Source organism: Hippopotamus amphibius, chromosome 2, assembly GCF_030028045.1.
Source record: "Hippopotamus amphibius kiboko isolate mHipAmp2 chromosome 2, mHipAmp2.hap2, whole genome shotgun sequence".
NCBI lineage: Eukaryota > Metazoa > Chordata > Mammalia > Artiodactyla > Hippopotamidae > Hippopotamus > Hippopotamus amphibius.
In genome coordinates, this window is record NC_080187.1 from 131,321,109 (window position 1) to 131,336,094 (window position 14,986).

Consider the following 14,986-nt stretch of genomic DNA (forward strand, 5'->3'; position numbering starts at 1 on the left):
TCATTTACTTTTATTCTTTTTTCCCTTTAATCCAACAGAAATCACAGAGAACTCTACTAGGTTCTGATAGTCACTGATAAAATAGACATGGGTCACTGTCCACATGAAGCTTGTGGAGGTCGTATGATCTTCCCATGAAGACTGCTTTCTTACTACAGCAATCTCACTTGGTTTTGAACCTTTCTTCAAAAGTCTGAGGTAGTTCAGCTGCAAAGCTGGTACAGGTGTTCTGCCTTTATTTTTTAAGATATTTTCTCTGGATATAGAATTCTAACTTGGATTCCAACTCCCTTTTCCCCAACACATTTAGGGTATCACTTCACTGACTATAGATTTCATTGCTGTTGTTTAGAATCGGTCAGCACTCCTTTAAAGATAACGTGTTTAAGTTTTTCTCTGTGTCTTGTATTCTACAGTTTCACTATAATACTTCTATGCAGAGATTAAAGAGGTTTTTAACCCTGCCTGAGATTTGTTGGGCTTCTTAAATCTGAGGACTATGGACTCCCATTAATCCTGGAAAATTCTGTCATTATCTCTTCAAATATTGCCTCTGCCCCATTCTCTTTTCCCTCCGGGTATGTCAACTAAATTTAGGCTAGAATTTTTAAACAATCCTCCTTTTCTCGCAACCGCCTGGTGTTTTCGACCTTTTCATCTTTTTGTGCTGAAATATAATTTCTTCTTTCAGTTCACAAATTTCCTTTCCAGCTATGTCAAATATACTTCCAATACGTCTATATTAAGATTTAAATTTTGGCTACTGTATTTTTTTTCATTTCTAGAAGTATTTCATTCAAGTCTGCTATATCGCTTTTTATAATTTGTTTCACACAGACATTTGCAAGCTTTTAAAAAAATTAAAACATAGAAAGTGAAATTGCTTATAATCTGTGTACGAGGCTGAGTTAAAAATTATCCGCACTCCGGTTACATTAAAACTTCTGTTGGCCGCACTGTCTTATCAGCACTTTCCGTTCAAGCCTGCTGTCTCCTCAGTCACTGCTGTGCAGGTGTGAACACGTTACATCACTTCATCTGTAACTGCAGTGCGAGCAAAAATGGATGCCCCTCTTGTGATCTGCATGGAAGAAGAGCAGCGTGTAGTGATTCGTTTTTTGTGGTCTGAGGGAGTACCTGGTGCCATTATTTATCGAAGACTTTGTGCACAATACAGAGAAACTGCTTTGTCGCAAAGAAGTGTGTATGAATGGATAGAGAAGTTCAAGGAAGGCCGCACAAGTGTCAACCATCAAGAAGGAGCCAGACACCCATCCACATCTACGGCTGAGGACAACATTGAGCACACATGTGAAATGATTCTGTTGAAGAGACAAGTGACAGTGGATTATGTAGCAAATCATTTGCAAATCAGCCATGGCTCTGCCTATGAAATAATCCCACAACAGACTTAGGTTTTGAAAAGTCTGTGCTGAAGCCTAAACTTCAGATTAAACACAGAGGACTGCTATCCAAGGGCGTTGTGATCTTGCATGACAATGCACGTCCACACACTTCTGCCCACACGGTCAACACTCTGCAGTTTAAAACTTCGTTTTGAGGTGTTAAAGCATCCTCCCTATAGTCCTGATCTTGCTCCATCGGACTTTCACTTGTTTGGTCCCCTGAAAGCAGCCCTATGAGGATGAAGATTCATTTCTGATAAACAAGTGAAGACAGCAGTGCACTTGCAGCTTACAGCTCAGCCTAAAATATTTCTTAATGAGGGAATATGAAAGCTTGTTGACAGATGGACAAAGCGTATTGAAAAGCAAGGAGATTATGTTGAAAAATGATGCACCTGTCTTCTCTAAAAGTCAATTAAAATAAATTCTACAGCCAGAGTGCGGATAATTTCTGACTTACCCTCGTATAATAACAACAGTATCTGAAATATTTAGGTATCAGCTTCTGCTACCTCTGGCTGCATTTTGCTCCCTGTGCCTTGTTTTCTTTGGCTTGGTCATCTCTGTATGATGGATGCTCAATGGCCTTGAAAGGTTATTTGAAGATTTTTGATGCCTACAATTAGGTGCATTTATTCAAAAAGAATATATATTTGCTTTATCCAGGTAACTAGGGTACTACTTTTCTCAGACTTCTTGTGTTATATGTCTTTGGCCTGTGATTCTGCACAACACTGGTACTTACTTTACAACCTCTCAGAGACAGGTTCTCTTCCTTACTTTTCTTTTTCTCCTCTTTGCCCTATCTGGTTAGCACAAAAGAATTCTCCTTGCAATCCCTTTCAAGTAGGCAAAAGGCAGCTGCCCTCTTCCAGAGGTCCCGGTTTGATGTGGGAAACAATCTATTAGACTCAGAAACCTAGAATAACCGTCCTCTTGTCTCTGAATCCATCAAAGTCTGGAGCTTAGTTTTTTAACTGTTTTATCCAAATGGACAAATGATTCAGGGTAGCCAGCACTTTAAACACTTCTCTACCTTTTAGGTTCTAACCTTTTCTTAGACTCTGGCCTGGCATATTCCTTAACAGTTCTTTGATGCTAAAACACACCTTTTGTACAACTCATCAAACATTTTTCGTTATCTTCAGTTAAAGAATTCGTCCAGATGACCTGGCCCAATATTACTGTAATTGAAAAAAATCAACATTTTTAGGAAAAAATGAGCCAACTATTTTTTAATGACATCCATAAAGTTTTTTTTGATTTTTTTTTGCTTTTTTTAAAGTTAAATATTGAAAAGAATTCCACATTTTCCACAGAGTTCCACCATCAACTTCCCCCAAAAGAAACAGAGAGCTACCAGCAAATTCTACTCACGGTGAGATACCCAAGAGAAATGAAAATATATCCATACAAAAACTTGTACACAAGTTTCATAGTAGGATTTTCACAACAGTTAAAAAAGCAGAAACCACCCGATGTTCCTAACTGATGAATGGAAAAGAAAAAGGTAGTATATCCATGCAATGAAATATTATTTAGCCATGGAATGAAGTACTAATACATGTCACAACATGGATGAACCTTTAAAACATTATGCCAAATCAAAGAAACCAGTTACAAAAGACCACATACTGTATAATTTCATTCATATGAAATATCCACAACAGGCAAATTCATAGACACAGAAAGTAGATGAGTGGCTGCCAGGATGTGGGGGGAAGGGCAACTGGGAAATGACTGCTAATGGGTACCAAGTTTCTTTTTGAACTGATGAAAATATTCTGGAATTAGCGTTCATGGTTGCACAAACTTGTGAATGTTCTAAAAACCACTGAATTGTATAAGTTAAAATGGTGAATTTTATGGTCTGTGAATTATATCTCAATAAAAAGAACAAAAAAATGTTACTGTTAATCTCAGGTATGTCTATAATACCCACTGTGGCAGCCACTAGCAACACAAAGCTGCCTCACTGACATTCAATTTCACATGATAATAAAAGATACCTGAGGCAATGATTTATAAAGATAACAAGTAGTGTGAAAGTACCTCATGCAGCTTACTAAAAACTTTGGAAATGTTTATTACTATGATTATGAATAATCCTCACATTGGAATTTATTCCTATTGAGTCCTATATCCAGGTATATTAAGATTACCAATAAACAAAACTATATGAAATAAAAGCCAGTAGAATATGAAAACTTTCTTTATACCCCAAAGGAAACTAGAAAAATAATACAACTTCCCCTTTTAGGATTTTCTTTTACATAGCAGCCATTTATTGAGATGAACATAAGCTGATGGACACTATCTCTTTAAAAAAGAAAGAAAGAAAGAAAGAAAGAAAGAAAGAAAGAGAGAGAGAGAGAGAGAGAGAGAGGGAGGGAGGGAGGGAGGAAAGAAAGAAAGAAAGAAAGAAGAAAGAAAAAGAAAGAAAGAAAGAAAGGAAGGAAGGAAGGAAGGAAGGAAGGAAGGAAGGAAGGAAGGAAGGAAGGAAGGAAGGAAAGGAAGGAAGGAAGGAAGGAAGGAAAGAGAAAGAAAGAAAGAAAGAAAGAAAGAAAGAAAGAAAGAAAGAAAGAAAGAAAGAAAGAAAGAAAGAAAGAAAGAAAGAAAGGAAACCCTCCTATGATTAAACAGTAGTCTGCTCTACTATAACATATTTTGGAATGCAAATTAGCTCATATGAAGCTGGTAAATAGAGAATGATGTCAGTATAATAAAGAAGTCCCTTTGGTTCACTGGTGACTTTTCCTAGGAAAGGGGAGCCAGGAAAGAGGAAACAGCATTACAGCCTTTAGCAGGAAAGGAGAAAGTCCTTCTGAGAGCAGGAGCATTTATCTGTATTATAAGAAAATTTTAAATGAGGGCTTCAGAGGAATACTCCCAGCCTTGCTGCAGGTTCCTATGCCCACTTTAATGATAACCCCCCCTTCCCCCCATGCCTCATAGCTACACTGCCACCTGCATTGTCCTAAGACCCACTATCTCCATCTTAATTAAAGTGTTGCCAGCATTTCTATTAAAGTACTTAATTTGGTGAATTTATCATACCAACTGTTGTAGCCACTAGCTATACTAAGTTGCCTCACTGAGCAGTTCAAACTATCTTCTCAATTACTAATTATTTTTTAGTTTATGTTGGTGCTCACAACAAAAGTTGCACAGGTTTTGCAGTCTGTAACATTTTTCAGGAATGCATAAACTGCATTCCTGAAAAGCGGTTTCCAGTGTACAGAGTGAAGAAAATCACATCCCCTTCATTCTTGGGCTTTATTTCCACAAAGATACTTGATGCTTTTGTCCATATTAGCTTTGGGTAACATCTGATGCATTTTTAAGAATATCATAAATGAATTAACACTGAAGTGAGCAACACTGCTTCTAGCTCAATTTTATAGGTCACTATTAAGCCACGTGCTGGATCTGTGGGAATCCACCAGGAAGAATACTAGTGTTCTTTCTCAAAGTCTTTGCCTCAAAGGCTCTACAGTCTTTCAAAGAGGCAGAACCAAGACTTCCAAGAGAACATTATTTAAGTCTTGGTTTTGTCATTATGTACTTGTATGACCTTGGACAAGTTCTTTACTTTGTTTGGACCCAGCTTCCTTACCAATTAAATGGAGTACAGAACTAGATCAAGGTTTCCAAATCTTTTCCTAACCCAAACTCCTTTTCACAATAATTTTGGTCATTTTGTCATTTCTGCATAATAAATAACAACGAAGTGATTTTAGGTAAAAATATTTTAATTTAAACTGCTGTATTAAAGGAGATCATATTGTGCTATTTATAAAATAGTAGTGACCATATTCACATTATGGTCAAATTCTAAACATTTCCTTTTCTACAAACAATGTACTCAAATTTTTTATAGCTCAATTAAGAAAAAGTGTGATGTGTGAATATACTACACACTTTAGAACACAGTCTAAATCCCCACTTTAATCCCTCTTGCCCATTCAAACCAAGTGGGATAGCATTCTTCAACATACAAATCTCAACATTACTAAACACCTATCATAATTAAGAGATGAGGTAACAATTTTTAAAACTATATACTTCTTTTTAAAATGTTAGTTATCTGCTGTCAGATTAGTACTCTCAAAACAACTATTTGACTACCTAAACTTTTAAACACCTCTAACCGCTGCCCAATGCCCATAGGACAAATGTCAAATGTCACAGCCTGGTATTCAAGGCATTCCATCAACTGTACCTTTATTATTCCCCTATGCAAACTCTCTATTCCACAGAAATTTTGTGTATGATGTGAAGTAAATATTGGTTTATTTTTTTTCTATAGGTATACCCTAAAGCATCCAGTAAGTAACTGATTAATATAGTCAAGAAATGCTAATTGTAATACTAATTATATCTGAATTGTTAATAAATGAAATATCAAATAATAGGATTTGAGAATTATAATAACACTTTTAACAAAAGACCTAGATAGCCACCTAAACCCTTACTTTCTACTGTCCTACCGAACATAATAACTGGTAGGTTTTTTTACATCTCAATGTAACAGAACAATTTTTAAAAACTTAATTCAGCGATACAAATGTGGAAAATAGCAATAACAATATTTTTAATTATATAATATTATGAGATAATCCTATATGATCGCTGGTGGCGTAAAGAAGCAAGCTGAGTTTTAAAATTCCTGTACAAATACTAGTTGATATTTCTAAGTCCTTTTTGCCAAACATAAACATTTCTGAGGTTTTCAGAAATGACCACAAAATAACCAGTTATATGAAAAGAAAATTTGTATAGAACCAAAGTCTGACAGAAAAATATTCTCCGCTGAATTACAAGAGGTAAATTCCAATACGAATACTCAAGCTTTTGTACATTTGCTGACACTCAAGCATACAGATTATTCACCAAGTTTTAAAAATCACTAACACTGGGGGACTCGAGGTGGGGGGAGTCAAGGAAGGGAGGGAATACGGGGATATGTGTATAAAAACAGATGATTGAACTTGGTGTACCCCCCAAAAAATAAAAAAATAAAAAAATGAAAAATCACTAACATTTTCAAAACAGTATTAAAAGTTTACCTTTTAGTATTTTTGTGTTAATGAACTAAAATAAGAACTACTAGAAATATTATTTGAATAAATAAATGTAATCACAACCAACGTGCCTAGACATTAATGACATTCTTTATAGAATAGCCTTAGGATACACAAGGATTAAAGCATACATTAAAAGTTGTGAATCAACCCATCAAACAAAAACCTAGATAATTATAATGTACGTACATACTATCATTCAGAATTGTTTATAGGTACGGCACTGACTGCATAATTGTAAATTAAAAAGTACAGTTATGACTATCTATGCCAAGAATATATCTTGCTTTAGACTCTAGATTCCAAAACTGAGCTCCTCTCAGGACTGGGCTACAAGAATAACTTCAAAATAAATATAAAAATTATATAGCTATCTCCTTAATTTCTAATTAATCGAATGGCCTGGTTTTGTTTTGGGTTTTTTTTTTAAACTGCATGTCTACATTAGCTACCTTTATATAAGAGAACTGAAATACCACTTAGACTACAGATATGTATCTCATTTTTCAGGCATAGCCATAACATTGTTAAATACAGTAAGTACTCCACCTTTTGCTCTAAATAAGCTTCTAGCTCTAATAGTAATACAATATTTATATGCTAAATGGTTAATGTTTGGTGGTAAACATCAAAATCTTGGGATTCTAAGTGCCTTGAATCCATACTGAAGTGTATCCAACAAAGAGATTTCTGAAGTAAGATAATAAAATATCCACCCACAATCTTGTTAGGGAAACAGAAGAAATATAGCCAGTTACCGCCACATTCCCAGTGTCCAATACAATGCCTCACACACAATATGATAAGTATCAGTTCAATAAATTAAAAAATGAAGAAATAATGCATTACATTCAATACTTTTACTCTTTTCTCTTCACTTCTCTTCAACTCCTTTCAAAAAACATTACAATGCAATTCTAACAGCATTTACAGCTTGGGTGTGCAAGACAGTCAGTAAAACACAGGCAGCTATTCTATTAGGCTCTTTCAGTAGGTTCCCAAACCTCCAGGAGAAAGTCAAGGGCACTGTACATCTCTTCGGAATCTGGTTTACTTCTCAGGTTTTAGCTATTTCCACTCATCACATTACACTTCAGCTATTCATAGCTGATTTTAACTCTATAAAATAAGTATGCTATGTCTCATTTTCACATAAGCTGTCCCCCAGACCTACAACACCTTTCTTCTAACCCCTTTTCTCTTCCCAACCCTATCCTTCAAAGGACTCAGGTGATGGTGTCACCACTAGAGGAAGTTTTCTCTGACCACTCTCCCAATCCTCTGTACCCTCCCCTTCTCTCACTGGTCAAAAATTTAGTCAGTGTATCAAAGAACTTCCCAAGAAAAAAGAACAATGTATCTCACTGTAAGTACTAAAACATTCAATCCATGACACATAGGGACATAAAAAGGATACAAAGGTATTCATCAATAATCACAAGAAATGCATTTCAGAAATGTGAACTATATTATCAAATGATATATACATATATATACACACACCACCCTTTTCACCCATGAACTCCTGGTTTATATATCAGCAACATCAATCTCTGATGGAGAAAAACCTGACCTCAAGAAAATAAAAATCACACGCAGAGATGCATAGTTCCTTATAAAAAGCACATAAATGGAAACTAATAATTGTATGATAAATAATAATATTTAAATACATAGCAAAATGAAAACAGTAAAACTGAAATTGCAAGAGCTACGGTGATTGCTGTGTGAGGTGATGGTGCAGGACATGTGGGAAGAGGAGGAGGGCCATGAGGATTGCGTGCCTCACCCTGTGAATCACCGTCCTGCTGCTTCAGGCTCTGTTAGGAATAAAAGAGCAGGGCAGGGGGCTGGAGGTGGAGGGAAGCTTTGTCTTGTCTTCAGATGTTTCATTATTTTTTCCCTTTCCCTGCCGCTCCACTGTAGCCCTGTAAAACATTAGGCAAGCCTCTTAAACACTCCCTGTCTGTTCCATTCCTCATCTGTAACATGGGAAGAAAAAAACTGGCTCAAAAAGGCTCTCGGAGGACATAATAATATTGTCAGCAAATCTAAACATAATCATGCCTCCAGTTCTGTAACTAGATGATCTCAGGAGACAAAAGTCATTTATCTTTCTTTTCGCTCAACTGAGGAACTGGAGTCCATCTCCCCACACATCCCACCAGAGCCCCTAAATACACTCAAAGGAGCACTTATAACCATACAGAATTGAATCAAAAGGTCACCCATTAAAAATGTGTTCCCTAGTTTGCAATTCACACCAGTATCAGCATGCTATTTTGAACTGCTCTGTAGAAGGCCTGAAAAGTTACAGTTTGTGCTTGCTCACTGCTTGAAAGTATTTCAGAGGTTAGTCTTAGGGATAAAAATATTTTAAAAGCTGGATAACCACTGCCAAGAGACTGCATGTTAACTTGAAGCTTTTAGTCTCATTGCACTTAGGACATGTTAATTCAAGTTAACACAGGATTGCTTAGGCCTCATCTCAAAAGCTTCTGGTTCAGTAGGTCTGAGGTGGGGCCCGAGCACTTAGAGTCTAACAAGTGCCCTGGTGGCCCTGATGCTGCTGGTCGAGGCACCGCACTGTGAGCACCACTGGTTTTGAATACCGTGCTCCTGGCATGATCGCTTTACTACCAGCTGTGTTTGTTTAATAATTGATAGATGCATCTTACACTGATTCCCTATCTTCCTTTCTTTGAGATGTTATTTCCAAATTCCTTTGTAATTTGAAAGCAGGGAAGAACTATTAAGACTCAAAAAAGCAGATCTTCTCCCCCTTTAGAATGCAAATTATCATTTTACTTCATTTATCACGATGCCTCAATTTCCTCAACTATAAAATGGGGATAATTAGAGGGATTCAATAATATAAGATAATATAAATAAAAGCCCTGGGAAGAGTACCAGGTCATAATAAGTACTTGATAAATGTTGTATATTTTCCTGTTGCAATTAAGTTTCTGTTCATTATTGAGGAAAACTTATTCATGTTTGCTACATGTTATACATTACTGGTACATGTATAAAATCTTATGTATTTATAGTGAAATGTCCCAGAGTTCCAATGGATTCAGTAAACTGGGGCACAAAGGGAGGGGATAATGTTAAAGACCCCGGTTCTAATTTCAGTTCTTCCACTAAACTGCTACATGACTCTGGGCAAGTCACTTAACCCTAGTCTCAATTTCTGCCTCTAAAAAAGCTTACCTTGGATATAAAGATCAAATGAGATAATGCAAGTCAAAAAATTTTTTTAAGTACTGTAGTATTCCTGTGGTGAAGAAATACCTCTATTTGGGAACAGTTCACAAGACAGTAATTAATATGAGAAATAAATGGCCATGGCCCCTGTATTTACATCCCTAAATAACAGCACAATAATCTGAATCATCACACAAGCTATTTACTGAATGTTCAATGCCACCAAGTCACTATTTTAAATATATTATGAGCAGAAATATTTAATATTTCAAATATTATTGCAAAGTGAAAGAAAAGTAGATACAAAAGTAATCTCAGGCATTTATTGTGTAGTGGCTACTAACCTCCTCACGTCACGCCTTCAGCATAATTTTTATTTTGATGCAGAATCCTTCTATTGGTGCTAGGCTTTTATTTAGTATAAATTCAATTTATACACACATGTGAATGAATAATGGCAACTAATTATATTGGTGATTTTCATTTCTAGTTCCTGATACTCTAGGATATATCTAATGTTCTTAAAAATTACATAATATAGTTCACAAGTTTTTATAAAAACAAAAAAATACTGAAAAGAAGATTTAGGGGTTATAACATTTTCTTTGTATATTTCAATTAAATTACTACTTTTTGTAGGACCAAACAAAAACCTGCACCTTTCTTTGTGTAAGTGCTTACCAACATAAAAGGATACTGGGTCGGCCAAAAAGTTCGTTCGGGTTTTTCCGTGCGATGCTATGAAGGAACTTTTTGACCAATCCAATGTTTATCTTTGATGTTTTCTAATGAACTATAGGGAATAAAGTAGTAAAACTCATTTTTTGAAAGGAATATATTCCTGAAAAGCAGTACACAAACATTTTCAAACAAGATGTCACTTTAACTACAGCAGTAATACTATGCTTTCAAAGAAATTCAGTTATGAAGTCTCTTACAAAGTTTATCCCAATGACAATCTCCTAATTTACCTATGTGTAAGTTTCCACTTTCATGTATTTAGCTTTCCCAACATAGGAGATACATACATCTAAGACATTACAGACTTTAATTTAAAATAACTAAATGCAATTTAAAATATGTAAATGCTGTTGATTAAAAAAAGCTATACAGAAAAAATTCTTATCAACTATGATTAAAATGTTAAAACTGATTAAAATTATAAGAGAATAGTTTTAAAATATAAATAAAATGAAACAAGGAAAAGCAAAGCTAGAAAACACCATTCTGTAGATGTGTTTCTAATACTTGTGGTTAAATATTGAAAGGTAGATAAATGTGAGCATCATGTCTTCCTCTGTTTATCATCACAATATTCAAATACCAACTAATTCTATTTTTACTATATTTATTCTATAGTGCTCCCAGAAAACATACTAGATCTGATCCCACAGGCAAAACCGTGTGCAACCTTATGCTGTAGACTGTGCAGATGTGGTAAGGAGCACAGGGTACCCATCCCTCCTCTCTTCACAGTACATCCCAGAAGGGCCTGTATGTAGGATCCAACAGGACAGAAATATTGATACATCTACAGAAGACTTCAACTTAATATACTCAAGATTCTGTCAAAGAATATTTTAGTTATGGCAGAAAGTAAAATCCTGCTAATTTTAAAGACTAACATATATGCAAACAGGAAAACGGGTGAATTCAGCTTAGAGGCCTTATGAAAGCTGTTCACAAAGTTTTCAGTTAGTTTCACTGTTGGTCATACTGCATAAGGAAACACTCTAAAGTAGATCATTTATAGTTGTTCATGCCTCCATTTACTGCTGATGTACTCAGCAAATGAGTACATCACAAGATGGCCAAAGAGTCCAGAACCAACTTGTCAGAAGTTTAATATAAAATCTTCAGTCGTTAAAAGTGTATCTCAATGGTTTACAAAACTATAGGTAGGAAAAAAAAGTCTTGTGGGTTGAATTAGAATCTCTAAATAACATCACTTTGCAGAGTCCCTGGCACACAAGGAGTCCCTCAAATATTTTTGTCAAATGAACACATGCACATCAAAAAGTTTGCTTCCAATTACTACAACTGTTTGAAAGGAAACTATATGTAAAAGGAAAAAGTACTTAAAATGATATTCTGAAAATATCCTTAGATATTTGTAAAGCACTTAGAAAGTGGCCCATAGGAAGCTCTATATAAGTACTTATCATTACTCTTATCCTGTTAACTTTGGTTCACAGCAATCTTGGCAACTGCATTAGTATAAAGCCATCACTACAACTGGTAAACAGAACTCAGGTATGTATACAACACTAGTGAGGATGTAGTTGCATCACCTTTACATGTGGAAGAAAGACTATCTTACAAGGGTAACCACTATTGTCTTATAATGAAGGTTAACTCAGTAACACATTAACATACAAGAAAGGTGAATTAAGCCTTGTAATCTTATCCTACCACAACAAATTAAATCCCTTATAATCCAATGTGTCTTCTGTTTTGTATTTACATAAGTGTCTTGTATTTATATAATTCAGAACTTCAAAAAGAGCTACTGGTAAGATTCATGTTCACTTATATCTAAGAAATTCAACTAAAAAAATAAAACATCAAAATGGCAATTGATAATTGAGTTGCAAAAATTTTCCTTCATACTGAAGCAAACTATAACATAGGACAGTGCTAAAAATTGTTTGGGTTTACTCTCTTACACTTTGACTGCTGACCACAACAGAGATGAAGACTGAGGTGGTGTGAAAAGTCTGTGAGGATTAAATCACACTATACTCTTCACATTCTCTAAGGAAGTAAGCTTTAGGCTGTGCGAAGTACCCAAGAACTTCCGGGGGCCAAGAACAACAACTGCTGCAATGAAAGAGCAGAGTAATTAGGGTTAAGGAGGTGGTTGCCTTCTACAATGAAACTAGCCTGAATATCTATTTGCTGATACTATTAAAGTCAACTCAATTTCTTCGCTTGACTTACGGCTGTGGAGTTTTTGGTAAGACATAGCGGTTTTTAAAATAAGATGTCATTTTAAACTAAACACCAGGGATACCTTCTGTTTCAAGGAAATCCAGTTACAAAGTCTCTTATGAAGCTTACTCAAACGAAGATCCCTTCATTTACAAAATTACAGTTGCATTATGATATATAACAGGGAAAGGGTCTACTAAATAGTTTATATTGCACATAAGTTATAAGATATACCATAAAAGCTAAATGATATAAAAAATAACTTACAATTGATTAAAACATAACTGCGCTAAGGAGCTTGGCTAAAGATGTAACCATGTAGTTTAACTGAAGTGATCAACAAAAGCAAGATCAAGAGCTTCATAAACACTTAAGTGAGTGAGCCACTTAAATAAAATGGTGGGAAAATCAAACAGCAGAGGAATCGTAGCTGTAATTATACTATACTTTTACTTTTCATTTCAAACAACTGATTAATTGCTAAAAAATGTGTTTTTCTAATAAAAGTAGTAGAATTTTTTTTCCCTTAACAATCAATTACTGTCCAAAAAGGAATGGTTAAGGCAGAAAAATAGAGGAAATTTAAAATGCATTTTCAGAACTATAACATAATCTGTGGAGACAAATAAATTAGATTTCTACCCAATAAAATAAAGTATATTTCTCTATCTTAATTTCAATTTCTCAAATAAAATCTAAATTGGGACATCATTTCTTCTTTTATGGCTAGTTGCACATCATTTCCCATGATTTCAGTACTTTAACCAAGGAAATCTAATTTATTGGAACAGTTTTTGAACATTACAAAACTAAGTAAACATATATGTCTTTTCAAGCAGTGGAAAAAAAAATCCCTGTTTTGAACAAAAATAAAACCTCTAAGTATAAACAAAAAAGATAAAAGTAAATAAGAATGCTAATTTAAAATGCTATTAGATAAAGCAATTATATTCCAATAAAGAGCTTAAAAAAACGCTATTAGAAATATACATAGAAAGTTATCTTTTATAAGAAGATTTTTGCAACAGAAAATAAAGGGGAAAGTATATAGGTTCTCCTTTTTGAAGGTTTTGCCTTAAAACACTTTCTGAATAGATTAAAAATAATTCTAAAAAACTCCTTGTATTTTCACTTGGTTAGGTTGGCAGAACTACGAGAGATGCCGAAACGAGACCATGCTCCCTTCACAAAGCACTATTAACAAAATAGAAATAGTATTTACATCATTTCCTTCTGTTTCATTAGTTTTTAAAGCTGTGGGTAATCACTGAGGTAATGAAATAATTAAGACATGTTAAAACTATAACTTCATGCTGTCCAAAGTGATAGTTTCTTATAACATTAATTTTAAAATTCATACAAAATTAAGTAATCACAGACGAAATGTTAGATTATACTGACGTATACGGTACAACAGCCTAGTTTATTTTTTCTCAATGATTAGGATATGCTTATAACGTAAATGGGTCCTCATATAGCAATAATTAGATCCTTGTAAGAAACGATTCGGAGAAAAGATACATCTATAACTGACATACTTTGGATATAAAAAGCAAACTGACAGTTAGTTATTAAATGAAGATTTATTATCTGCAATTCAGGCATTACTAGATATATGTGTTACCTCAACAATATCCGAGTTGGTTCTGCTTTCGTGAGGTTCATTATATTCTGTATACTTGAGAAGAACTTTGTCCATATCAGTGCTGGCATACTGAAACAATTTGTTAGAGCTGTTGAAAATGATGAGTGCTATTTCACAGTCACAGAGCACACTAAGTTCATAGGCTTTCTTCATTAATCCAAACTTTCTCTTTGTAAAAGTGACCTAGACAATAAAAAAAACCAAAAAGTGTTTTTTTATTAAAAGTATTAGTAGTACTTGAGTATAGGCTACCTGAAGATGAGTTCTCTTTTAATACTGAGTCTGATTTCAAAGGTGAAAAAGGTTCCTAGCGTCATACTCCACATGAGCCGTCTTCCCCAATTTGCCAAAGGCCTACAGTCCTATTTATGTCTTGCACCTCCAACGGCTCTGATAGAGCAGTCTCCTGAGGAGGCTTCCTTTATCCTTGGCTGCCACTCCACTGCAGTGGGCAAAGAACCAGAGAAGAAAACAGTCGATCAGTGGCCTCTTATCATCCAGTTTGAAATAGCATTACAAAACTCAAGTTCCCCCTCAAGTAATCCATCATTTCTTAGACTTTAATCCTTAAACAATAAAGTACATCCATTAATCTTATACTTCTCCTCCTTTCCAAGCCCTTCTATCGCACCCACTGAATTTCAGTCTAGATCAGCAAATTCCCCAATGTCCTCAAATTCTTCTTTGAATATTTCTTTCTTTAACTGAAATCT

The 14,986-nt window shown here is 34.9% G+C and overlaps 1 protein-coding gene across 13 annotated transcripts in view; it reads right to left on the minus strand.

The window, feature by feature from the left end:
- The window catches only part of MEF2A (myocyte enhancer factor 2A), a 157,314-nt gene that overhangs the window by 57,677 nt on the left and 84,651 nt on the right, over positions 1-14,986 (minus strand). For 11 of the 13 annotated variants that reach the window (XM_057723592.1, XM_057723590.1, XM_057723586.1 and 8 more), the window contains one exon: positions 14,253-14,456. In XM_057723592.1, the coding sequence (XP_057579575.1) occupies positions 14,253-14,456 (204 nt within the window). Of the gene's footprint in view, positions 1-934; positions 1,082-14,252; positions 14,457-14,652; positions 14,716-14,986 lie in introns of those variants that run through there. The other 2 variants (XM_057723589.1, XM_057723593.1) reach the window with 2 other exon arrangements.